The sequence below is a fragment of the Galeopterus variegatus genome, unplaced genomic scaffold (assembly GCF_000696425.1).
Source record: "Galeopterus variegatus unplaced genomic scaffold, G_variegatus-3.0.2 Scaffold3538, whole genome shotgun sequence".
In the NCBI taxonomy this organism is placed as follows: domain Eukaryota; kingdom Metazoa; phylum Chordata; class Mammalia; order Dermoptera; family Cynocephalidae; genus Galeopterus; species Galeopterus variegatus.
Window position 1 is genome coordinate 87,284 of NW_007729649.1, and position 25,290 is coordinate 112,573.

Sequence of the window (25,290 nt, forward strand, 5' to 3'; positions counted from 1 at the left end):
CTGGTAAAGTTTAAACCACCGTGGAAATAAGAAAAACTTAGACAATGTTATCTAATCCAGGGACTAAGGAGAGGTTGTCACTTCCCTGTTCACTGTGAGCAGAGTTTTCTCAAAAAGGCAGCCTTCTGCATATTAATAAAGCAAAGAAAGCACTGCTTACTGAGTGGAGAGGGTGATCTGCAGGTGCATTGACTCCTTTCTCCAGAGCTGTCTGGGAAACACAAACACCAGTAGCGTGTCATACTGCTGGCTCCAGCCTCCCTTTGAAGCCAGGTTTCTGCACTTTCTCCTGTTAGCCTGGACCTCAAGGGCAGGATTGGGGTGCAGATGGGTGTGCATATAGTTTAAGTGTTGCTTATCCCTGACTGAAGTCACCATCAGCATGACATCTTGTAAAAGCCTAGCAAACTGAACATGACTTTTTCAGTCCTTTAAATAGCTGTTCAAGTAGGACTGCTTTTTATGGAAAGCCTTGATAATGCTGCCTGTGGTTATTTTATAGTTGACTTTAGGGGTGGACCTAAACTGAGCCTTATTTATCTTTAGATTCCCAGAGTTTAGCAAAGTTCCTGCTTTAGAGTAGACACATACTAACACCAATGGCATTCCAATCAGCAGGAATGTGCTGTGCTGTGACATGGGGTGACAGCTGGGTGCAGATGCCTGTGTTCCCTGTCCCCCATGGTGACTCAGGTCACCCTCTGCACTTCTCTGTGGAATCTTCTTTTGTCCCATGTGATGTAACTTAATTTGCTCTTAATTAGGGAAATGTATTGTCTTCCCTTTTTTTCAACTAATAATAAAAGTAGCAAAACATGCAGCCAAATGTGAGCACGAAGCACAAACATAAATGCATTCAGTGAAATGTATGAGTGAGTCAATTGTATAGTTGCCATTTCGAAGATTAGAATATACTGGTATGTCTTAAATTAACACAAAAGGAAAAAAACAGTTTACAAAAGGCTGGTCTAGAGAACTGGAGAATAACCCAAAGAATAAGTTGGGTGGGAACATCTGATGAGACTTGGTTGGTGGTCAGGTTGGCTTTCCATACCTCATGCTTCATTCTGTACCTGATCAAAGCATTAGCTTTGCAGAAAATGTAACCATAAGACCTGCATAATGTGTCACACAGACATTTTTCTCCATTAAACTCAAAAGAAGAATAAACTTCATGCAAAAGAAGCTGGAATTTCTTAGTAAATAGAGAACAAAATATTTCTTCTCTCTAAAAGCAGACAAAAACTAGATACTCACGGGCAAACAATAGCAAATCTAGGAAATCATAATCTAAATAGGAAGCAGAAAATAGGGCCGGCCCAGTGGCGCACTGGAGAGTGCGCGGCTTGGGAGTGCGGCAGCGCTCCCGCCGAGGGTTCGGATCCCATGTGGAGACCGGTTCCCGCTCACTGGCTGAGCACGGTGCGGGCGCAACACTGAGGGTTGCGATCCCGTTGCCAGTCCCCGGTACGGGCGTGACACCGAGGGTTGCGATCCCGTTACCAGTCAGTAAAAAAGACAAAAAGGAAAAAATAAAATAAATAAAAATAAATAAATAAATAGGAAGCAGGCCAACATGTGGCATAATGGAATGAAAGAAAAGTGACTCTGGTGCTGTCATTTGGAATGTTTTCTTTAAAGTTGCATCAGGACTGACTGGGACACCAAACACCTGGAGAAAAATGTACAGGCATACCTCCTTTCATTGTGCTTTGCTTTACTGCACTTTGCAGATATCACATTTTTTACAAATTGAATCTTTGCAGCAACCCTACATCAAGGAAGTCTATCGGCACCATTTTTTCCAACAGCATGTGCTCACTTCATGTCTCCGTGTCATATTTTGATAATTCTCACAATATTTCAAACTTTGTTATGGGGACCTGTGATCAGAGATCTTTGACGTTATAATTTTAATTGTTTTGGGGGACATGAACCATTCGTGTATGAGACAGCGAACCTAACTGGTAAATTTTGAGTGTGTTCTGAATTCTCCACCAACTGGCTGTTCTCCCATCTCTCTCCCTCTCCTCAGGCCTCCTTATTCCCTGAGACACAACAATATTGAAATTAGGCCAATTAATAACCCTACGATGATCTCTAGGTGTTCAAGTGAAAAGGAAGAGTCACACATCTCTCTTTAAATTAAAAGCTAGCAATGATCAAGCTTAGTGAGAAAGGTGTGTTGAAAGCCGAGAAGGCCGAAAGCTAGTCCTCTTGCGCCAAAAAGTTAGCCAAGCGGGAACGCAAAGGAAATTAAAAGTTCTGCTCCAGTGAACACAAGAATAAGGAAGCAAAACAGCCTTACTACTGATGTGGAGAATGTTTCAGTGGTTTGGACAGAAGATCAGACCACCCACAACATTTCCTAAGTCAAAGCCTCATCCTGAGCAAGGCCCTCTCTTCAATTCTGTGAAGGCTGAGAGAGGTGAGGAAGCTGCAGAAAAGTCTGAAGCTAGCAGAGGTAGGTTTAAGGACAGAAGCCATCTCCATAACAACATGCAAAGTGAAGCAGCAAGTGCTGATGTAGAAACTGCGGCAAGTTATCCAGATCTGGCTGCAGTAATGGACAAAGGTGGCTAAACTAAACAACAGATCTTCAAGGTAGACAAAACAGCCTGATATTGGAAAAAGATGCCATCTAGGACTTTCATAACTAGAGAGCAGTGGCAGGTTCAAAGTTTCTAAGGACAGGCTGACTCTTATTGGGGGCTAATGTAACTGGTGACTTTAAGTTGAAGTCAAGGCTCATTTATCGCTTCAAAAATCCTAGGGCCCTTAAGAATTATGCTAAATCTACTCTGCCTGTGCTCTATACAAGGAACAATAAAGCCTGATGACAGCACATCTGTTTACAGCATGGTTTTCTAAATATTTTAAGACCACTGTTGAGACCTACTGTTCAGAAAATAAGATTTCCTTTTAAGGTATTACTGTTCATTGACAACGCACCTGGTCACCCAAGAGTTCTGATGGAGATGTACAAGAGTAATGTTGGTTTCATGTCTGCTAACACCACACCCATTCTGCAGCCCATGAATCAAGGAGTAATTCTGACTTTCAAGTCTTTTATTTATTTTTTGGCAGCTGGCAAGTACAGGGATCCAAACCGTTGATCTTGGTGTTATCAGCACCATGCTGCAACCATGAGATAACCGGCCAGCCCCTCAAGTCTTATTATTTAAGAAATACATCTCGTAAAGTTATCACTGCCATGGATAAGTGATTCCTCTGATGAATCTGGGCAAACTACATTGAAAACCTTCTGGGAAGGATTCACCATTCTAGATGCCACTAAAAACATTTGTGATTCACAGGACGTCAAAACATCAATATTAACAGGAGGTTGGAAGACGCTGATTCCAACCTTAATGATTTTGGGGGGTTCAAGACTTCATGGAGGAAGCAACTACAGGTGTGGTGGAAATAGCAAGAGAATTGGAATGAGAAGCAGAAGCATGAAGATGTGACTGAATTGCTGCAATCTCATGATAAAGCTTTAACAAATAAGGAATTGCTTCTTACAGATAAAGAAAATGATTTGAGATAGAAGCTACTCCGGAGGAAGATGCTGTGAATGCTGTCGAAATTACAGCAAAGGATTTAGAATATTACACAAACTTAGTCACTAAAGCAGCGGCAGGGCTTGAGAGGATTGAGCCCAATTTTGATAGAAGTTCTACTGTAGGTAAAATGCTATCAACAGCATCACATGCTACAGAGAAATCTTTTGTGAAAGGAAGAGTTGATTGACACAACAAACATCATTGTTCTCTTATTTTAAGAAACTGCCAGAGTCACCCCAACCTTCAGCACCCACCACTCTGATCAGTCAGCAGCCATCAACATGGAGGCAAGACACTCCACCAGCAAAAAGATTATGACTCACTGAAAACTCATATGATCATTAGCATTTTTTAGCAATAAAGTATTTTTTAATTAAGGTTTGTACATTGCTTTTTTTTAGACATAATGCTATCGCACACTTAACAGACTACAGTATAGTGTAAATATAACTTGAATGCGCACTAGGAAACCAAGAAGTTTGTGTGACTGGCTTTATTGTGGTGTTCGCTGTACTGCAGCGGTCTGGAACCAAGGTATGCCTGTAATACTACTTGACTCAAACATGAACAATATTTGCATCATCACAATTGTATAAATGCCCTTTATTAGCTTTCAGCTTTCACAATCAACTTAGTAACAAAAAATATAAGTATGGTTATAGGCCAGAATATAAATTTTACCAATCGTGATAATATAAAAATAAAGGTATAGCTGACCAAAACTGGAGGGTGGAGAGAAAAGTCCAAATATCCTCATTCTATGAAAATGGGAATCGAGAGATACTGGCTAAAACTGAATATATCAGCAACAAAAAACTTGTAAAGAAAGGTTAAAAGAAGTTCCCTGTGAAGAGTAGATCAAGTTTTAGGCACAGAACCACTGTAAACAGAACCACTGTTATTATAAACTCTTCAGGATAAGGTGTTTATTTTGTTTTGACCATGCATAAATATTACTTTGACTAAAAACAGTACCTGTTCAAGTTATTCTACTTGATGCCCAAGATAAATGTGTCGTCATTCTGTTGGAAGCACTTATGCCCATCAGCCACTCTAATTTATGCCCACCTGGGCTGGACTGTTTACACGGAATGTTACACATTATGATTCAGGAACAGGGCCACTCCAAACCACTCTGCCTCAATAGAGTTTCACACATTTTATACTTTTCTTTGGTCTGTTAACATTTAGAAATACCTCTCAAGTGAGTCACTGAAAACCACACACACACACACACACACACACTCTCTCTCTCTCTCTCTCTCTCTCTCTCTCTCTCTCTCTCTCTCTCTCTCACACACACACACACACACACACACACAGAGACCTCAGGAAACCAAATCTGTATTAGCATTATTTTAGCCAGTACTTTCCTCATCCAGATTTATTTCTTCTATGATTACAAAGATTTTCATTGAAAACGTTGCCAAAATACATTACCTCTGATTTTATTTAGACTATAAAAGTTAGGATAAAAAAGCAATAAACATCTACAAGTACCAAAACATTTATGACCTTATAATTTTATGGTGCAAGAAAAAGAGCACAGATAAGAAATACAAATAAATTATAATCTAAAGAGTTACATACAAAATTCCCTTTGATTATTTATTAAAATCTGCCAGAAAAGTGAAAGGAATGTTACTAATAAGCCTTTATAAACAATTGTGAGCATGATCTGACAGTGTTTTCTTCAATTTCCTGGTCACATCCTCAGATTAGCAGGCACTGGAGACAGCCAGCTTCTTCAGGTGATCCATGAATACCTGCAGGCTGACGTCATCAGTTAGGATGGGCGCTCCAGTTTCCTGAAATTTAGTGATAAACATTAGTTGGCAGATGTCTTAAAAGCTGGTTAGAATTTAGAACATTCGCAGGTGTTGTCCCCTCTGCTATGAGAACTCTCCATTACTCCCATCCTCTGCCTAGCTAACTATTTCTTTCAACTGGAGCACAGTTTCCTCACAAAACCCTGTCCTGATCCTCTGAGATCAGGCCATCCCTGACTGCTACAGACATGGTGTTGAGCATATGCCCTTCTACTTTACCCCTCTCCAAAGTTCTGATGGCTCGCCCAGGGTCTAGCTCCCCACAGGTGAGCACTCTGAGGCCTACGCCCCCTCCCTGCATGTTCCCCGCTACTCTGCCAGCACTAGCCCTCGCTCTGAAGTGCTCTGCTTACAACAGAAGCTTGATAATGGTGTATTCACAAATGAGTGAGTCACTACATTCCCTGAACAGATGGATTTTATAATATCAGAAAATGCTTATGATTTAATTAATGTTGTGGGAAAAGAACTGAAAAGAGACCTCAATTTGTAAAGAAATAAAGTAATAAATTTATATATACATGATACATACACTTTATGTTACCTAGAAACAAAAAGGTAACTAGATAGTGGCTGTAGGCAATTTTCTTACTCTTTTTTAAAGAACATTCAAATTTTCTGAAATGAAACTGTACTGTTACAATTAGAAGAAATGTAAGCATGATCAAAATGTTATAAGAGAACTTCCAGTTCCAGAAAGAAGGAGTAGAAGATATACTTTTCTCTATCCCTCCCACTATTTAGTAAACAACTTAGTACAACTAAAACTAGTACACAACTTAGTACAATTGAAAACCCTGTATATTTTATATAAACCAAACATAAGAAGACTTTGAAAAGTGAAGAGAAGACAGCAGACAAACCAGCGACCTTGGGACCCAAGGAATAACACACACACTGGTGAGTTCCTTGGGTTTTGTTTTTGTCACATACACCTCAAATTGGAGCAGAAAAAGCTGGCAAAGCATCATTGAGCACAGACTCAAAGAAATAAAACAATAAATAAATAGCTTAAATACACCAACTTAGAGAGCTTAACAGAGTGTGCTAAAAAAACATGGCCCAACTATATATTTTCTACAACAAATTCGCTTTCAGTATACTGATAGAAGCAGGCATAAATTCAAAGGACTGAAAGAGAGATATCATGCAAGCATTTATCAAAGGAAAGAAAAAGTGGTTTTATTAATATCAGATAAAGTAGACAACAGTGCAAAGAAAATTACCAGAGACAGAGAGGGACATTATATAATGATAAAAAGGCCAATCCACCAACACCAACAAGACATAAAAATCCTAAATGTATATGCACCAAGTGGAACTACAAAATTGGAAAAAAAGAAAAAAAGAGAGAACTGAAAAGAGAAATAGATATATCCACAATTAGTTAAAAACTTCAACACTCTCACTCAAAAAATTGATAGAATTAGATAATCAGCAAGGATATATAAGAATTCAACAACTCTACCAACTAACAAGATCTAACTGACATTTATAAAATACTCCATCCAACAGCAGGAGAATACACGTTCTTTTCAAGTGACCATATTCTGGGCCATTAAACAAACCTCAACAAATTTAAATCACACAAAATGTGTTCTCCAACCACAATGGAATCAAAACAGAAATCAATAACAGATAACAAGAAAATCTCCAAGTACTTGGAAACTAAACAACACATTTAGGGCCGGCCCAGTGGCGCACTGGAGAGTGCGCCACTTGGGAGCGCGGCGGCGCTCCCGCCGAGGGTTTGGATCCCATGTGGAGACCGGTTCCCGCTCACTGGCTGAGCGTGGTGCGGGCGCAACACCAAGGGTTGCGATCCCGTTGCCGGTCCCCAGTACGGGCGCGACACCGAGGGTTGCGATCCCGTTACCGGTCAGTAAAAAAAAAAAAAAAAAACACATTTATATCAAAACTTGTGGAACACAGCTAAAATAGTGCTTAGAGTGTAATAGTAATAAATGCATTTATTAGAAAAGAAGGAAAAGTCTCAAATTAATAATTTAAGCTCCCACCTCAAGAACCTAGAAAATGAGTTTAAAAAAACAAAACAAAACCAAAAACCCTAAAGCAAACAGAAGGAATGAAATAATAATGACCAGCATACTGTTTTTTATAAAAAAAACAGTAGAGGAAAGTCAATGAAATCAGGGCTGGCTAGTTAGCTCAGGTGTTACAGTCAGCACGGTGTTACAACACCAAGGTCAGCTGTCAAAAAAAAAAAAAGAGCTGGTTCTTTGAGAAGATCAATAAAATTACCAAACCTCTAGCAAGATTAACAAAGAAAAAGAGAAAAAAGAAAAAGACAGGAGACAAATATATCAGGAATAACAGGGGATATCAATAGAGACTCTATCGACATCTAGAGGATAAGGGAGTACTACAAGCAACTTTTATACACACAGTCTGACAGCTTAAACAAAATGGACCAATTCCTCAAAAAACACAACTGCCACAACTTATCCAATATGAAACAGGTAATCTGAACTGCCCTATAACTGTTAAGGAAATTTAAATAGTTATCTAAAAATTACTGAAACAGAAATCTCCAGGCTCAGATGGTTTCACTGGAGAATTCCACCAAATGTTTAAAGAATTAACTCCAGTTCTACACAATCTCATCCAGACACAGAAGAGAACATTTCCCAATTCATTTTATAAAGCTAGTAATTAACCTGATACCAAACCAAAGATAGTAGAACAATATTCCTCATAAATACAGATGCAAAAATCCTCAACCAAGATATCAGCAAACAGAATTCAGCAATACACTGTACATCCTGACCAAGCGAGGTTTATTCCAGGAATACAAGGTTGGTTTAATATTCTAAAAATCAATGCAATCCACCATATTAAGAGGCTAAAAAAGAAAAATCACATTATATCAATGAACACATAAAAAACATGACAACATGCAACACTCATGATTTTAAAAATCTCAGATTAAAGAAAACTTCAACATTCGCTATTTAAAAATCTCTGAAAAACAGCAATAGAGGAGACATTCCTCAACTTGATAAAGAGCATCTACAAAAAACCTACAGCTACCATTGTACTTAAAGGTGCAAGACTGAACAGTTTCCTAGATTGGGAACTAGACAAGAAGGTCCCTTTTCACCACTCTTATTCAGCATAATGCCAGAAGTACTTCCCAGTGCAATAAGACAAGAAAAAGAAATAAAAGGCATTCAGATTGGAAAGGAAGAAATAAAACTGTCCCTACTTACAGACAACAATGATTATCTATGTAGAAAATTATAAGGAATCTACAAAAAAATTTCCTAGAAGTAACAAGTGACTCAGGAAGGTCACATAACACAAAATGAATATACAAAAATCAATTGTATTTCTACATACTAGCAATGAACACTTGGACACTGAGTTAATTTAATTTTTTTATGATCACTCAAAAAAAAATCACAATTATGATCACTCAAAAAAAAAAGTGAGCTCTTGCTTAGCCATTTGTGCCATGTGACACCCTGCGTGAGCTGTAGTCACCACCAAGAACAGGCTCTTACCAGATGAGCCTTCTGGACTGTGGACTTCCCAGCTTCTAAAGCTGTAAGAAATAAATTCTGTTCCTTTATAATTTTTTTTTTAAGTGACGGTATACAATACTGATGAAAGACATCAAAACAGATTTAATACACGGAGAAACACACCAAGTTCATGAATCAAAAGGCTCAACATAGTAAAGATGTCAATTCTTCCCAAACTGACATATAGGTTTAATGTAATTCTTATAGAAACTCCAGACAGATTTTTCAGAGATATAGACAGGATTATATATGGAAAAGCAAAAGAACTAGAATAAGACAATTTTCTTTTTTTTTTTTCCTTTTTGTCTTTTTTCGTGACCGGCAACGGATCGCAACCCTCAGTGTCGCGCCCGTACCGGACTAGGACCGGCAACAGGATCGCAACCCTCGGTGTTGCTCCCGCACCTCGCTCAGCCAGTGAGCGGCCGGTCTGTATGTGGGATCCGAACCCTCGGCAGGAGCGCCGCCACACTCCCAAGCGGTGCACTGTAGCAGTGCGCCACCGGGCCAGCCCCGACAATTTTCAAAAAAAGAAGAATAAAGTAGAAAGAGTTGTCTACTCAATTTCAACACTTACAATACAGCTACAATAATCAAGACTATGTAGTATTGGTGGTGGGATACAAACATAGATAGCTCAATAGAACAGAATAGAAAACACAGAAATGAACTCACACAAATATACTCTACTAATCTTTGGCAATTCAATAGCAGACTGCCTTTTCAGTAAATGGTGCTAAAGCAACTGGACATCCATATATAAAAAATGAATTTTGATCTAAGCATCATCATCAAATACAAAAATTAACTCAAAATGGATTATGGACTAAAGTGGATTGAATTAGATCCCCCCAAAACTCCCTGAAGCTTGAATTGTGTCCCCCAAGTTTTATGTATTAGAAACTGTGACTGTTAAAGAGGGTGGGAGATCCTATTATGGTAATTGAAAGGTGGAGCCTTGAAGAGGTGATTGGATTGTAGGATCAAGCAGTAGTGAATGGATTATAAATGGTGGTCAGGGGCGTGGTTCTGAGGGCTTTTAAAGAAGAGGAGAGTCTGCCTTTTGCTCTCTCTGTTCTCTCTGCTTCCACCATCTTGCAGTATGAAACCCCTGGGTCACTGTCACCACCACCAGATGGACTTTGGACTTCTCAGCCTCAGAAACTGTAAGCAAATAAACTGCATTTTCTTTATAAATCACCCAGTTCTGTGTATTCTGTTATTGCAACACAAAACAGACTAATACATGGACTGAAATGTAAATGTAAAACTATAAAAATTTCAGGGAAAAAAAATTCAAGAGAAAATTTGGGGGACCTAGGAATAGGTAAAGAATTCTTAGACTTGACACCAAAAGCACAATCCACAAAAGGAAAAATTGATAAAGTAGACTTCCTAAAAATTAAAAACTTGCTCTGTGAAAGACCCTGTGAAGAGGATAAACAGACAAATGAGAGAAAATATTTACAAACCACATACCTTAAAAAGGACTAGCATCTAGAATATGTAAAGAACTCTCAAAACTTACCAGTAAAAACAGAAAATAATCCAATTAAACCATGGGGAAAATACAGAGATTTCACTGAAGAAGATACACAAACGGCAGAGAAGCACATGAACAGATGTTCAACATCATCAGCCATTAAGAAAATGTAAATTAAAACCACAGTGATATACAAGGTACTTCAAAAAATTCTTGGAAAGATTCACATTAACTTTCAATTCTATTTTTCCAAAACTTTCTGAAGTACTCTTATACCACTACACACCTATCAGAATAGCCAAAATAAAAGTAATTACAACACCAAATGCTGACAAGGATGCAGAGAAACTGGATCACTGTTACTTTGCCAGTGGGGAAGTCAAAGGATGTAGCCACTCTGGAAAAGTCTTGCAGTTTCTCAAAAAAACTAAACATGCAACTACCACACAACATAGCAGATGTATTCCTGGGCATTTATGTCAGAGAAATGAAGACTTTTCTTCATAAAAAACCTGTATGTGAATGTTTATTACAGCTTTATTCCTAATAGCCAGAAACTGTGAACAACCCAGAAGTCCTTCAGAGGGTGAATGATTAAACAAACTGTAATACATCTATACTGTGGAACACTACCCAGCAAATAAAAGACACAAACGTATGGATACATGCAACAACTTGGAAGAATCTCTAGATATTATGCTGAGGGACAGAAGCCAATCCCAAAAAGTTATATACTGTATGACTTCATATATTTAACATTCTTCATGACAAAATTATAGAACTGATGAACAGATTAGCAGTTGCCAGGTGTTAAAGAGGCGGTGGAGGCAGGAGGGAAGTGGACATGACTACAAAAGGGCAACAGGAGAGATGTGTGCGGTGACGGAAATGCTGCACGTCTTTTTTTTCTTTTTTAGTTTGTTTGTTCTTCCTGAAATGTTGCATGTCTTGACCATATCAATGTCAATATCCTGGTTGTGATATTGTATTACAGTTTGCAAGATGTTACTACCATCAGGGGAAAATGGGTAAAGGGCATAAAGATGTCTCTGTATTATTTATCACAACTGCATGTAAATTTTCAATGATCTCAAAATAAAAGTTTAATTTTTTAAAAAGTTATAAGAAAACAGGACAAAAGAAGAGACTCATCTGAGACATAAATGCTGAGAATAATTAGATAAAAAGGAATTGAGCTGAAAACTGAAAAGGACACAGAACAATGGTGAGTGAGAGTTGCCCTGTGCTCTTGGGAGAAAAGAGGAAGAGGACTTGGGACCAGGTTGCTGTATATATGAGCCAAATGGAGGCCACAGCCAAATGGTATATTATGCTGTGTACTGTGGAAGAGAATCCACACAGAAGCCCACCATCCCCAGCTATGTTATTCAAAGTTTTCTTTTTTCCAGCAAAAGACCCGAGTTACTCTGTCTCTGGGACAAAAGGGACTTAATTTGTAGGATTTTAAAACAAGTTTTTTAAGAAAGTAGACTGGCCTCCTCCCCAAATAACTGCCAATTTCTTACCTGTCCCCATGCATACAGGTTATTGTGCGTCTGAGATGGGTTCACTTTGGACAAAAGAAATCGAGCCTTAAAAAAAAAAAAAAAAAAAAGGTTTAAAGATTAAAAGTGACATTAATATTAATGTAATAAAAAAAGTAAGACAAATTTCCACAACATTTCTTTAGTTAAATTAGAACTTTTTTACTGCATAGGAATCTGTTTCTTTAGCTTAAGCCCCCTGGCTCTCTGTCTTATTAAGGATCCTGAAACATGAAATATATATTTTATTTTGGCAATCCCCTACTTTTATATAAACATATTTTGATCACATGTTTAAAAAGCCATACTTGGAAGACTACCTGTATGTCAATTTATGTTACCACATAAAATATTAACCACCCTGTTTGGATTTATAGCCATAAAATTATATCATAAACAGAACATCATAGCCAGAACTCTGTTCACCCACCTGACTGCCTCCATGTTCCGTGTTAATGTAGCGTGGCATGGGGAAGCGCACTTGCAGAATTTCTTGAGCATCATCTAATGGTGCCTGCAGAAGGTGCTTGAAGTTTTCATATTCAGGCATGTCCTGGTATCCAGCTTTACGCCACTGGGCTATGGTCTACACCAAAACAAACCAACCCAAGCTGTTGTGCAAACCTATAATGACAGCCTTCACTGACAGTTATGATATTCTACCACCAACACCCAGAACTTGTTTCCAGTAAAGAAATATTATGTCAAAAATGTTAAGTTTCAGAGAGACAGCAAAGCAGACCTGACCAGGATGAGAAGCAGGAGTAAGCAGATGGTACACCCAGGACAACACCATCTATAATCAGTCACACCTCCTCTTCCCTTTCTAACTGTATATACAAACTAGTCAACAAAGCTCGGGGATTAGTTATACCAAGGAGTTCCACTTCCACTGTTATCACTCAGTCTAGCCTCTCATCTCACACCTGGCAGGGAGAGGATTTGTTGGCTGCCTACATAGAATCCATTCCCCTTCCCTGTTCCTAAAGCACACGTGACTCCTCTCCTCCAGTGTGCAGGAGTCGTACAAACTGGGTGGGCCTGACCCATCCCCATCCCCTGCTTCCCCGGGCCCTGAGTTGGGACACTCCTGGTGGGGGAGATAAAAACTGTTGAGAATCAAAGTATAAGTGTTAGTTAGATAACGAGGAAAGGGCAACATACTAAACTATGGAAGGTAAAAACTATTTGTCTCCCTGATGGGGCTCAGCACTTGTGTCTCATTCCTACTTGCACACTCATTAGCAACTGGTCTAGGAAATAGCTTATACTCACAGGAAATCAAGAAATATTCACTAACTGACTCATACTTCTTTTTAAATAAACTGAAGTGCTTTCACATGTTACTTAGCCGATACTAGAGAAGAAAACAATGGACATAACACATATACCATGTGCTTTAACAACAGAAGTGCTGACAGGACACCAGACAGAGTTCTCTTTATAGGCCTTCTGCAAACTGCTTTCCCCTTCTTCTCACATTTTCCAGTTACCATTTTCCAGGTCTTAGCTTTCTGACTGACTGGTGGCCTGGAGGAAATGTCCATAAGTTCACTTGGGTCCAAGAGTTCATAAGAACACACACAACCAGGAGAGTCAGAGCTTTTAGAACACCTCATTTGCACACAGAAGATGCTTAATAAATGTATGAATGAATGGTATCAGGGGCTACTGTCAGAAATGTCTATAAGGGGTAAGCTGAAGGCAAGGAAAGCTACATAGTCAGTAGTGCTCCTAAAGAAGCCACTGGCTGGGAAGAGCAGCTGGACACACAATGGCCCTTGACCCAGGACCACTACTGACAGCCTAGCACCTGTTGGCAGGCGGCTAGCAGAGAGGGTGCTAACATGGTGAAGCAAGTGTAAAGCTATAAAATATTGGTAAGTATGAGAAAACTAGTACTTCCTCAGTCATTAAGGGAGTTCTGAAACACAATTTATATATTTTCAGGACATCTGAAATCACTTCTAATGTTCAGACACTAGGAAGCCAAATCAATACCCAAAGCGATTTGCTAAAGGTAAAGCACGTACAATAGAAGAAAAAGCATCATGGAATATAACGCTTGATTAAAGGATTTCCCCCCATAAAGATACAAATAATTCAGAGTTATTCCCTTTCTTAGGGCATAAACCTCTTTGAGAAAGAAATGGATTCTCCCCTGAAAGCCATCCACAGCCATCCTAGAGATCCACAGACCCATCGTAATGTTCCCTGTGCCACGTTATTTCATCAAAGAAAAACCAGTCTGAAAAGAATCAAGATGGCAGAGCAAACGATCCCCAGCATCACTCTCTCCAACAATCAACCAATTTGCGACTATTAAAAAGCAAAGACTGCCAAGCTGGGGCCGCTAGAGCTCAGGGAAAGAGGAGGAGAGACCAATGGAGTTCATGAAGGCAGAAGCCGCAATGAGAGAAAGAAGGAACCACTCTGACCATTTCGAGCATAGCCATTTCAAGACTGGCTCTGGTGAGCACATGGAGAAACAGCTGGTAAAAACCACTGCTGTGGGCCAGCCCGGTGGCGCACTGCTACAGTGCGCCGCTTGGGAAGCGCGGCAGCGCTCCCGCCGAGGGTTCAGATCCCACATACAGACCGGTTCCCGCTCACTGGCTGAGCGAGGTGCAGGGAGCAACACCGAGGGTTGCGATCCCGTTGCCGGTCCTGGGCCGGTACGGGCGCGACACTGAGGGTTGCAATCCGTTGCCGGTCATGAAAAAAGACAAAAAGGAAAAAAAAAAAAAAAACCACTGCTGTGCTATTTGTATGAAGTTGCTTGGAGACTGCAGGGAAGAAGACCTTGGTGGTCCCTAGGCCAGCAAGACCACTGACAATGTTCCTGTAGATCCACATAGGAGCAAGGGGCCACAGACAACCACAAGGGACCAGCACATGGTCCATCCCACTAGGGGAACACTGGGGCACAGCATGGATAGCTGATCTGCCCTCCGATCAACACCTAGGCCCACCTAGTGGAGACTGGTCAGGAATATAGAACTGCAGGGGTGTAGTTTGCTGAAAAGACTCAGGCCCAGACCAGAGTTTCCACACAACCCAGTTATACCAGACCTTAACAAGACCCAGAAGTGCTTACGAGGTCAACAGTTAAAATCTGAGCTACACAAAAAGTCTTCCCCTGGGAATCAGCAGCAAAGCAGCAATTTAGCTCAACCACACAGCTCAAGTGCTGGTCCCCACAGGAAATTCCTCCATTACAGAAGTATGCAAAGGACAACAAATTAGTTCCAGTGCAGAGTTTAAGTGGTGAGGGTAGCTAATAATCCAACACAGAAGTGAAAAAAAACACAAAAAATCCACAGATCAGAGACAAACTTCTGATATTAACCAGTAAAGGTCTACCACCACCAAAGAACACCTATAAAACCTAGAAGAGCCAAAAGCCCCCTGGGCTCTCAAGCAGGGCTCAGGTGTGGGGGCACTCCCAAGGGCCTAAGCCACATCCCCCACACCTTGCAACCAGGCCAACAAAAGAGCTTGCCCCCCCATCCCCCTATTTCCCTCCCCCTCCCACTGCTCTGCAACATCTTAGAATGTAAAAAATAATAATAATCCTAAAAAATACATTTAAAAAAAACTTTAGTCCCAAACTTAAGTCTAACAGCTCTTCAGCCAATAGTGTGTATAAAAAGTTTACTAAGAAAGAATAAACTAGCCTTGCCTAACAACTCAGCAAGTAATAAATTACAGTGACTTAAAAGGACCACCTGAGATTTACTTACAGCAAATATTATTAAAATCACTAAATATACAAATACTCCAGGGACCTGAAAAAAGATTTTTTTCACTAGAATAAAAGCCATGTATTTATTATGTATTATATGTATTATAATAATATATTATTAAACCGTGGGTTTTCTAAGTGCAAATTCTTGTTTCAACTACCATAAAAAACCTAAATAAATAAATAAGAAAACAAAAACAACAGTAAGAAAAGAAATTAACATCACCTTACCTCACCAAGATAAATGACAATTTGGAAGAAAGTGTCCATCAGCAAAATTCTGTCAGCTAGAATGCTGCTGCTGTCCAAGAGAACTGGCTGAAGAAAGATGGGGAGAGAGAGTGCATTGGTCCTCCCATGTTCCCCACATGGTGACCACTCCACTCCCAAGCCTGGATGTCACAGCACAGCAGGAGGCTATTGACAAACGGTACAGTGGCTCTCCCCCTCTTCAGGCCACTTCTCACTTTCTGCTCCCCAACTCAGCAGCTCTAATCTCAACTTCACATAAAAAAACAGGCTCCAAATAATCCCTCATCAATTGAGAAGGACGATTAATGATATCTTTTGATTCAGAAACCAGAAATAATTCCAAACTTTCTGTTTTGTACTAGAATTGTATTTCTTTGACCAGAGACACTTTCTCTCAAATCTACTCAGCTGTAGATGAGAGAGGACAGGGATGCCTATGTGAAAAATTGCATTTAATACAAGTTTTTAAAGCGTACTACAAAATATATTTTATTATGTTTTTTTAATAATAAAAGTAACTTGTACTGATTAAATAAAATTTGAAAATTTGTATCCAAGAACAAATATTAATATTTTGGTTTATTTCCATATAGTTCTTTATTTTTACAGGCTTCTTAAAAAAAATAACTTAGAAAAGTTTCTATTTTGATTTTTTTCATGTAACATTTTTATATAAGGACTCATCTATTTTATTATGTTACATAAATTTTGTGAGGTTTTTTTGGGAGGAGGAGGCTAGCCAGTATGTATGTTGTGAATATTTCTTAGGTTAGTTATTTATTTTCCTATTATTGAACATTTGGATTGTTGTTTAATTTTCTATGATAATAGCTAATTTACTACTTCTTTGGATAAAGATTTTTCTGTGTCTGGGAGTATTTCCTTCAAACACATTATAAGACATGGAATTACAGGGTCAAAGTACATAAACACACTAAAAAAACGTACCCATATTATTTTTTAAACTTTTTTACATTTATTCTTGTCTTCCATAAATAATAGCTTTATATGTCTTTTGACTTTTTCCCATGGGTATTTTTTAATATTCAGAGATAATGTTAAATTACTATAAAAACACAGTTTTCTGGTTTTTTTTTTCTTATACTCTTCTGGTCTAAGAGTAAATTTGCTAGAAAAAATGATATACATTAGGTGATTCCAATTCTCAGAAAAGCATTCACATAAAACCTTACCTCTGGTGGCCCATGAAAAGAGTAGGAGTAGAGAACGGGCTGGATCATGATGAGGGACTGGGTCAGATCCTGCCGTGCAAAATGGTGTCTGTAGTACGATGACTCATCAGGACTGTTGTTAAACACTTGAAGAAACGGAGATCTTCTAAGATGGAACATGAACTGCATTTACAAGGGAAAAAAAAAGATAAATGCATATGCTTTTTGACACCCAGAGAGTCAACCCATCTTGTTGGAGTGAGGACTCAAGCCATGTTGGGACCTAAAATCACATGGGCTCTAAAAGATTTTAAAAGGACACAGTGGCATGCATTTCTCTGAGTTCCCTCTTTTCCCATGGTTATCTGATATTTTGGAACTTAGTTATGGGGCAAGATGACATTATTTACATGTATATAAAATTGTTTTCTAGCCAGCCTGGAGCTGCAGACTTGCACGTACTATCCAGACTGTGGGAAACCAAGGAAGACATCAATAAAGCTACGCTGACTCCACCCCTCCAGCAGGGTCCTGAGATAACAGCAAGGATGGGCAAGACCTTGCACCTGGCTCCTTGCACGGAGCCCCTACGGCTCATCTTGCTTTCCTTCTTGCTTTTAATTTCCCATGTTCCATTCCCTCAGCCCCCTCTTTAAAAACCTATTGGTAAATCTGAGTCTTTGAGATGGCTTTAGTCTGGCCATTCTCCTTTCAGGTTTACTGGAGAGACGGGTTAGCCCGACATCTCTCCTCAGGTCACCAGTGTTCCTGAATAAAAGCTGACTTCCACTTTCACCAACATTTGACTTTTGAGTGGTTTGCTTTTGAAAGGGGGCAGGCCGCCAGACCTGGGCCAGAGAACAACCTCAGGTCTCTGAAACAGCAGAACCAGACCTCTGGGTTCATAGAAACAGAAAGAGGAGGTGGTGCCAGGAGCTGGGGGAGGAGGGAAACAGTAAGTTACTGTTTAATGGGTGCCGAGTTTCAGCTCTGCAAAATGAAAAATTCTAGAGATCTACTGCAAGACAATGTGAATATACTTAACACTAGTCAACTGTACACTTAAAAATGGTTAAGATGGTAAAATTTATGTTATGTATTTTTTACCACAATTAATAAAGGGGGCCTCTGGATAAGTCAAAACTTCTACACAACAGGGAAAAGGCAAAGAAACGTTCATTGCCACAGTCACTGGGCTGGGCTGTGGAGACAGAATACGTGCTCTCAGGTCCAGTGAGGACAAGGCACACTTGAGTGTCTGAGTCAGGAGCCAGAGGATAGGACATAATTACTGGGGTGGGAGTGGAGAGCCACCAAACTTCCCAAAGCTGTGGGGTCTGAGGTGAAATGCTGAAGAAACACACAAGGCACAGTAACAGCAGATGAGAGCTCAGGGCACAGGCTGACAAGATGGAGTGAGGGGTCAGGGGAGAGAAGAACAAGAATGACACTGGAGAAGTATGGTCTTTACCCTGAAGATCAGAAGAAGGTGGGGAAGAAGGCAAACTTTTAGGTCACTCAAAAGTGCTGCCCGAACATGAAAATAAGCTGCCTTGAGATGTATAAGCTTCCTGAGGCTCTAAATAATTGAAATACAGGTTTCTAAGTACTAAGTACCTGACTAGGGTCATGGCTGACATTCAATAAATCCTACGTGCAAGGCACAAAGCTCTTGACAAGAACTATTGAAACCTTCCAATAAGCCCATGAGGTGGGTTCTCTTACCATCCCTAGTTTATAGGTGAGGAAACTGAGGCACAGAGGGGTAAGCAACTTGCCCAAGGTCCCTCTGCTACTGAGTGGCAGAGCTGGACTTTAATCCAGGCCACCTGGCTACACAGATGGGCTCTTAACCTCTATCCTAGAATAACTCGACAGAAGAAACCACCTCATCTGGTGCTCTTCACAGTCTTAGCGAATCCTTAGGGCCTTGGGTGAGGAGGGCTCTGGTGGGAGCCAAAGGGTGGGTGGTCCATGGGCACAACCAGAGCAGAATCAAGTCTGTCTGCTTTACATGCTGGCTTTTCAGGGAGGGTCCTCCCAAAGAAAGGATTCCGTGGCTGTGAAAAAACTGCAAACCACTTCTCTAGACCACCTCCTCCCTTCTGAAGATGTGGAAACTGAAAACCACAGGGGCTTAGGACCTCATTAGCAGCAGCGAGGCTGGTGCTGGAACTCTGCCCTGACTGCTTGGGCCAGGGCTCTTCTCACACACCACATGGCCTCAACCTCTTGGCACAGGCACCTGAAGGCCCCAGGCCCCCGCTGTCAAGCTGGCTCACATTCACAAAGTGCTTAGCAGGTGCCTGGCACTGAGCTAAATATTTAAAAGTTAAATGGCCTCAGCTCATGTAATCCTCCCAGCTGCCCACTGAGCTAAGCTCTATTTCCTCATTTACAGATGAGGCTGGAGGTTCAGAAAAGGAAGAAACATAGATCCATGACAGTGGCTTCCCACTCCACCCACTTCTGTCCCTCCTCTCCTTTGTCTAGTGGCTCCCAAATGCCTGAGTCATGCACAGCATATTTACTTTCAGGACCTGCTTGTTGCTGATTCCTAGTTATGATACAGCATAAAAACCAAGGGCATATTATTAAATATTTGTCATACTAACTGTGGTTTTGTTGTGTTATATTCCTCTTCATGTGTGCTCATTTTCTTGGTTTGCTGCTGAGGTAGCTAATTGTTCATTCCGAACTTCTACAAATTAGAGATTTTGTGGTGGCCCTACAGCAACAATCCTACTTTGCTTTTTCATGAACATTTATGCGCTTATTTTCTCCTCTCTGTGTCACCTTTGTCTTAGGGAAGTGTCTTGCACAGAAACACATTTGTTTGGAGTTGAACCACCTCTGTCATGTAGAGACTGAGTCTCAAAACAAAGTCTTGACTTAACCCTGAGAACAGAGAAATTTATTTCTACCACAATTTATTGTTCTATAGTTATTTTTAAAATACATATAACTTACCTGAGGATACAGAGAAAAGGAATCTGATAACCTAAAAGAAGCGGGGTCTTCTTTGTTATACTGTCCAAACTTCTGACACTGTTGAAAGAAAAACAAACAAACAGACAAACAAGAAACACATGTAATTAGTGTCACCTGGTAAAGGAAAAGTCCTTGGACTAAGAGCTGGTTTTTTTTTTTTTTTTTTTTTTTTTGGTACAAGGATCAAGCCCTGGCCCTTGGTGTTATTAGCACCATGCTCTAACCTACTGAGCTAAATGGCCAGCCCTGCAATCTTAACCCTGCCACTTACTGAGTCCTAGACCAGCACTTCTCAAGCATCAAAGGGCAGACAATCACCAGGGGGTTTTGTTTAAACGCAGACTCTGGGAAGGAGCTAGAGATTGTGCATCTCTAACCAGCTCCCAGGCAATGCTGGCCTGAGGACCACCATGACCACAGAGGGGCTAGATAAGCTCTGTCAGGTGCCTGTTCCATATTAAGACCCTCTAAGACCATGAAAACTCACAACTATAGATTTGCCTTGATGTTCTCTCACATGATAACGCAATTTTCTTCCCCCTTTCAATGGCAGATTGCTGAAGCACAATGTTTTCTCTTCCTGCCTGTTTTTCTGATCACACATTTCCTCCAGCCTCTAGAGAACGAGACTATCCACCATTTAAAGAAAACCCATCTCTAACAATTACCTTCTTCCTACCAAATCTGATGTCCTTCCCCAGTTCTCCTCTTGCTGAACTTCCTAGCAGCATGAGCCAAGTGACTTTTCAAACACTGAAACTTTCTCCTCCAGCTGCTAAAATACTACTTTCCTATTTCTCATCTCTCCAACCAATCCTTCTCAGTCTTCTTCAGTGGCTCCTTGTCTTCCTCCCTCCCCCGGACTGTGGACTCCTCAGAGGTTAGTTCTTGACCCCTTGCTCCTAACCTCACTGCTTCGGCTACAAGTGAACACTAAAGCAAGACTGATGTCATCCATAACCATCTCCCAGCATCCAGTGCTGACCACCGGCCTGTGCTCCAGTTGGGACTTCACCTAACCACAGAATATCTTTCCTTCGACATACTTTTGCAAGTTCACATTCAACCTATCAAAAATAAACTGTAGCATTTAAAAAAAAAATTCAGCTTCTCTCACTCTACAGTTGCTCTCCTTTCCTATTTTCTACCTTACCACCATTCTTGCAGTTACTCACACTTGAAACGCAAGTCAATGTTGACTTTTTGGTTTCTGATTCTACATACAGTCATTTCACCAAGTTTAATCAATTCTTCTTTCGGCATACATCCTGATTCCAAACCTTCAGCTCCTTCCATTTCTACTGCCACTACCCTGGTGTCAGCTCCCTTGAGCCTGCTAAATCATTCATTATAATAGTAGCCTTTTCTCCCTACAATTCACATTATATGGTGATAAATGTAAACTCAAGCGTCATGCCACTGACACACTCCTGCTTAAGAATCACACACATAAGGCTCCTTCTTGCCCTGAAGGCATTCTCCAATCAAGGTGTACCTTTGCTTCCTCTGTTCCCCACCACACAACCTGGCCTCCTGTGACAACGGTCTCTCCAAAGTCCCCAGCATAAGCTGAAGGGCATGGCAACCTCCTGCAGGCTTCTTCATGCTGGGCTACCACTTGGCAAGCCTTGCCTTCTCCTCTCCTGTTATCCTACTCTTTATAAGATGACCTGCCTCAAGGCTCACTGCCTACATAAAGTCTTTGCCAACCACTAGGACCCTCTGCTCACCTATCCCACCTTTGAAATCCTAGAGGAGCAATATTTAAATTGTGTTTGAAACGCTGACACTCCCTGAAAAATGGCTCCATGAGATGGCAAAGGCAAATGTGGGGCTAAACAAAGTTAAACAGGCTTCCTCACTAGGCTTTTCAGTGCTTTTGATCACAAATATATGCTATGAATCTCCAAGAAGGCAAGGTTACACAGTGTGCCAATTATAGATTTACTGCCTCCCAACTCCAAATTCACCCTTTTGCCTGCTGTGAAATGACTGTGGGCCCTTCAACTACGCTCTCTTTGTCAGTAGAGGGTGCTGGAGGCGAGCGTTAGCTTCTGGGTACCAGTGTGCTCACTCGGCAGCTTCCCCAGCACCAGATTCCTGCAGTGCTGTGGCTCCCCAGTGCTGGGCTCCTGGAGTACATGGCAGCCAGCAGCTAGCCCAGCACCCTCGCATGACTCTGGTGAGAGTCGCTTTGCTGTAAACACCTTACCCTGTCACGCCCAGAGAGTGGACTTTCATCAAATTCTAGAGAGTGAATTTCGAGCAAGTTCCTCTGGCACTGCACCATGGCAACTTCCCTGCTATGAAAGACTCACCATGGCCATGCCCTCCCAACTAGGTCTGGATCAGTCCTGGGGAAAGGGGTTCTTCCTTGGGTGTTCTATCTCAGCCCGAGAAATAGTGGCTGCCTATTATATCTGCTAGATCTCTTTAATTCTTACTAGTCATTCCATCATTATTCTACTCCCCTACTATAGTGGTCATTCTTTCCACATTACTTTCCCTATTTAAATTACTGTGTGATTTCTGTCTCCTGACTGGACCCAGAACGATTCATGACTATCCTCCCGAAACTCACTGGGCCTGGACCCCTATCTCCAAAAACCACCTCCCAGATCGGGAGGAGAAATATAAGACCACAGCATTCAAGGAATGAATGACTCATCTAATTCAACTCTTAACATGCACAGATTTACATCACCCCCCAAAGGTTCCATGTGTGCTGTTTCTTCCCAACTATAATGTAAGCCCTTGAAAGGAAAATGCATATTTAACACTTCTTTCATATCACTCACAGAATGTCCAGTGGTTGACTAAGGGTAAGCAATTGATAAATTCTTATTTAAGTGACAATTTTCTTCTCTCAAAAGTAGAGCAGAGACCAAGACTGAATCTAATATGCCATTGTTCCCAACTTACCAGTCGGATGAGTTGTCGGTCCAGCCACCGGAGCACATCAGGCCCTTCCTCTGACTCTGCTCGGAACACTCCCAGCCGTGCCATCAAGACTGCTGCGGCCTCCTGGTCAAATGCTGCTTCTATATGCCTAAGCTGACTCTGTGCATCTGCCCAACTGACAATCCCAGAGTTAGTGTCACAATTTCGTTCAGGAGAGACCACTTAGATAAAAATATGCATATCCTGTTCCTTCGCCTTAGATGACAGATTTGAATTCATTTTCACAAAGGAATCACAAGCGTTTTACATACATTTCAGTTACTCTCATGTAATTTCCAAAGGCTATAAGCTCAGAACAATACTTATAGAAGAGAACTTCCCTATGTTCCAAAGACATCATGAAAGTAAATGACCAAAAGGTACTAAGTCTCAATCCACTGTTCCTTCCCCTAGGTCAATCTTACAAAAATCTAAATGTTTACAAATTCATAAAACGAATTCACAGCATTACAGCCATAGAAAACAGAATTATCATATATACAAAAGTTTACATAATAAAGTTAAAAGACAACAGATAGACTAGGAAGAGATATGTGCAGCAAATGTAACAATAATCATATCAGAATACATAACAAGTTTTTGCAAATCAGTGAACAAGAAAAAGAAATAGGTTTTACAAAATGGGTAAAGGCTATCACAGAAGAAATACATATGGCCAATAAAGTACTCAACTCAGGGCTGGCTAGTTAGCTCAGTTGGTTAAAGCACAGCCTTGAAACACCAAATTCAAGTGTTTGGATCCCCGTACCAGCCAGCCACAAAAAAATTACTCAACTCATTGATAAAGGGGAAAGTACAAATGAAAGTGATAATATTGCTCTTCATTTGCATTTTAAAGATTGACAGTATCCACTGTTAATGAGGAGACAAGGCACTCTCCTTACACTACTGGGGAGAATAAAATTAGTTTCTTAGAAGAGTAGTTTTGCAGTATCCAAAATTTCACTTCTATGAAGTGGCGGGAAAGAAATATTCATGGCATAAAGACCTAAAAATATGAAATGTGGCACTGTTGGGAGCAGGACCTACAATGTCCTTTAACGGAGAACTGGCATAACCCATCCAAACCATGCAATACTATGCAGCCAATACAATAAATAAGATATAGGTCTGCAAACTGAAGACATACATGGACAGACACAAATATAGAGATACATATATAAAGCTGTCATACATGCATATAATAAACACACATGGTATATAACTTCACAGAAATTGGATTGAGAAGTTAAACTTCCTCCTGGAAACGTGAAGGAAGAGACCCATTCCATATATACTTATGTATGCTTGAATCTTTTACAAGGAGGATGTATTTATGGGTTACTTATCTAACATATAAAATTAAAAATTATTTTTAATGAACTATATTCCTACTGAAAGATGACTCCTCTAGGTAAGTGCTCAGAGGACCAACTGGGTTAGCCCAAAATACCACCTCCTATCAAATAAGCCAGTGAAGACTGGAGAAAACCACACAATGGACAACTAATAGATTAACTAATAAAGACAAACTAATACATGTTAAAATAGCTATTCACAGGAAAACATCAGTCAGTGGCTCAACAGAAAGGAAACTGGGGCTGCTCACTTTCGGGCAATGGTGGTCACACGGATGCGTCTCTGGGTGCTGGAGTGTTGATACTGTGTGACAAACTGGATGGCACCTCTGCCTCCTTGGGGGATTGGGGCATTGTGCTGTAGGATGAGAGGCCACACACCTCATTACTATTACAGACATGACTCAAACACAGTTACAGAACCTGCTGTGCTCTTCTAAAGCCACTAACACAGTGGTGATGGTAAGGTTCTTGATGCACTTTGAATGCTACACTTAGGATCTGCACCTTTAGGGACGGCCCGGGGCTCACTTGGGAGAGGGTGGTGCTGATAACACCAAGGCCGCAGGTTCGGATCCCTATATAGGTAGGCCTGGCCGGTTGGCTCACTTCAGAGCATGGTGCTGACAACACCAAGTCAAGGGTTAAGATCCCCTTACCAGTCATCTTTAAAAAAAAAAAGATCTGCACCTTTCACTATATAACTTTTTTTTTTTTGTCTTTTTTCATGTCCGGCAACGGACCGCAACCCTCAGTGTCGCGCCCGTACCGTACCGGGACCGGCAACGGGATCGCAACCCTCGGTGTTGCTCCTACGCCTCGCTCAGCCAGTGAGCGGGAACCGGTCTGTATGTGGGATCCGAAC

At 40.7% G+C, this 25,290-nt stretch overlaps 1 protein-coding gene across 2 annotated transcripts in view; it reads right to left on the minus strand.

Annotated features, from left to right (window-relative positions):
• Positions 1-4,909: 4,909 nt before the first annotated feature.
• Positions 4,910-25,290, minus strand: part of SEC23B (Sec23 homolog B (S. cerevisiae)) — a 47,618-nt gene continuing 27,237 nt past the window's right edge. For both annotated transcript variants that reach the window (XM_008585365.1, XM_008585364.1), the window contains 8 exons: positions 24,677-24,783; positions 23,050-23,203; positions 20,107-20,184; positions 17,158-17,319; positions 15,944-16,030; positions 12,398-12,553; positions 11,950-12,015; positions 4,910-5,374 (listed from right to left, as the gene is read on the minus strand). In XM_008585365.1, coding sequence (XP_008583587.1) covers positions 5,285-5,374; positions 11,950-12,015; positions 12,398-12,553; positions 15,944-16,030; positions 17,158-17,319; positions 20,107-20,184; positions 23,050-23,203; positions 24,677-24,783 — 900 coding nt within the window. In that variant the 3' untranslated portion in view covers positions 4,910-5,284. The remainder of the gene's footprint in view (positions 5,375-11,949; positions 12,016-12,397; positions 12,554-15,943; positions 16,031-17,157; positions 17,320-20,106; positions 20,185-23,049; positions 23,204-24,676; positions 24,784-25,290) is intronic.